Source organism: Primulina tabacum, chromosome 12, assembly GCF_025594145.1.
Source record: "Primulina tabacum isolate GXHZ01 chromosome 12, ASM2559414v2, whole genome shotgun sequence".
Taxonomy (NCBI): domain Eukaryota; kingdom Viridiplantae; phylum Streptophyta; class Magnoliopsida; order Lamiales; family Gesneriaceae; genus Primulina; species Primulina tabacum.
The window spans coordinates 17,700,705-17,702,782 of record NC_134561.1 but is presented as its reverse complement, the minus strand read 5'-3'; the positions used below and the strand labels follow the sequence as shown (position 1 = coordinate 17,702,782).

General features: G+C 44.9%; 1 protein-coding gene across 1 annotated transcript; it reads right to left on the bottom strand.

The window, feature by feature from the left end:
- Positions 1-1,198: 1,198 nt before the first annotated feature.
- On the bottom strand, positions 1,199-1,636 carry LOC142520239 (uncharacterized). Its single transcript, XM_075623243.1, has one exon. It carries the CDS (start codon positions 1,634-1,636, stop codon positions 1,199-1,201), a length of 438 nt encoding a protein of 145 aa, XP_075479358.1.
- Between the last annotated feature and the right edge of the window lie 442 nt (positions 1,637-2,078).

The window sequence follows — 2,078 nt, the reverse complement described above, 5'->3', positions numbered from 1 at the left end:
GCCACTACGAGTTCCTTGTGATGCCGTTCGGACTGACGAATGCGCCAGCAATCTTCATGGATCTCATGAATCGCGTATTTCAGCCGTATCTTGACCAGTTTGTGATATTGTTCATAGAGGACATTCTCGTCTACTCCAAGAGTCGGGAGGAGCACAGCAGACATCTGACCACAGTGTTGCAGACATTGCAGAAGCACAAATTATTCGCAAAGTTCAGTAAATGCGAATTTTGGTTAGAGAAGGTGGCGTTCTTAGGCCACATCATTTCTAGCAGTGGTATTGAGGTAGACCCAGCAAAAGTTGCAGCAGTCAGAGATTGGGTTGTGCCTCAGAATGCATCAGAGATCCGCAGTTTTCTTGGCTTAGCAGGATATTATCGGAAGTTCATTAAGGGATTCTCTTCGATTGCAGCTCCACTCACAGCACTGACCAAGAAGAATGTGAAATTTGTTTGGAGCGAAGAGTGTCAGAAGAGCTTCGATACTTTGAAGCAAGCTCTTACCTCAGCTGTAACGACCCATTACAGGCCCAGTGGACCGCCCATACGGCCCACTGCCCCGATCGACCCAAGGCTATCCCGATCTTGGGCTCTGATCTATGGGCCTTGGCCCATCTATGGAACTCTTCACTCACGGGCTTTCCATAGGCGTCGTACGGGTTACTCATAGAACTCTTCAGCCCATGCACTGAAGCTTGTGCCTTCCCAGGATCGAACCTAAGACCACATGGATATATAGGTACTTAGCACAATCCTGGTACCAATTGAGCGATCTTGGGCTCTGCTCTATGGGCCTTGGCCCATCTATGGAACTCTTCCCTCACGGGCTTCCCTCACCAGGATTGTGCTAAGTACCTATATATCCATGTGGTCTTAGGTTCGATCCTGGGAAGGCACAAGCTTCAGTGCATGGGCTGAAGAGTTCTATGAGTAACCCGTACGACGCCTATGGAAAGCCCGTGAGGGAAGAGTTCCATAGATGGGCCAAGGCCCATAGAGCAGAGCCCAAGATCGGGATAGCCTTGGGTCGATCGAGGCAGTGGGCCGTATGGGCGGTCCACTGGGCCTGTAATGGGTCGTTACACCGTCTCAGTTTGGTTCTCCCAAACTAAAGTTGTCAATATTCCTCACTTCAGTCCCATAGTAATGCTTAACACGTTGTTTATTCACCTTAAAGGTTCTTATATCACTGCACTTTAGTTAGATGGCCCCATGAGGATACAATGTCTCCACAAAAAATGGCCTTAACCAACGCGATTTCAACTTACCAGGAAACAACTTCAGACGAGAATTGAATAATAATACTTGTTGTCTCGGTTTGAGTTCCCTTCGTATGTTGAGTTTGTCATGCCACTTTTTGGTATGTTCCTTATAGATCTTTGTATTTTCATATGCCTCATTGCGAAACTCCTCCATCTCAGTCAGCTGCAACTTTCTCATATTCCCAGAAGCCTGCAAATCAAAGTTTAATTTCTTCACCGCCCAAAATGCTCGGTGATCCAACTCCAGTGGCAAATGACATATTTTCCCAAGGACCAACCTATAGGGAGACATCCCAATAGGTGTCTTGAGTGCAGTTCGGTATGCCCACAACGCATCATCCAACTTCAGTGCCCGATCCTTCTGGTTAATTTTCATTGTCTTTTCCAATATTTGTTTGATCTCCCGGTTGGATATTTCCGCTTGTCCGTTCGATTATGAATGGTATGCTAATACCACTTTATGCTTCACACTGTATTTAGCCAAAATTGAGTTGAAAATTTATTGCAAAAGTGAATATCTTCGTCACTTATAATTGATCTCGGTGTTCCAAACCTGGTGAAAATATTTTTAAGCACGAACTTGGCTACAACACGAGCATCATTAGTATTGGTGGCTATTTCTTCTACCCAGTACGAGACATAATCAAAATCTAATAAAATATAAGAATGGCCAACGGAAAGGGAAAACGGTCCCATGAAATCAATTCCCCAAACATCACAGAGTTCCACTTCCAACATATTTGTTAGTAGTAATTCGTGATGTCTAGAAATGTTCCCTACCCTTTGAAATCTATCACATTATTTCACTAAGGTGTAAC

Coding starts and splice junctions, on each gene's coding strand:
- LOC142520239 (XM_075623243.1), bottom strand. CDS start 1,636: ATGAAAATTAACCAGAAGGATCGGGCACTGAAGTTGGATGATGCGTTG.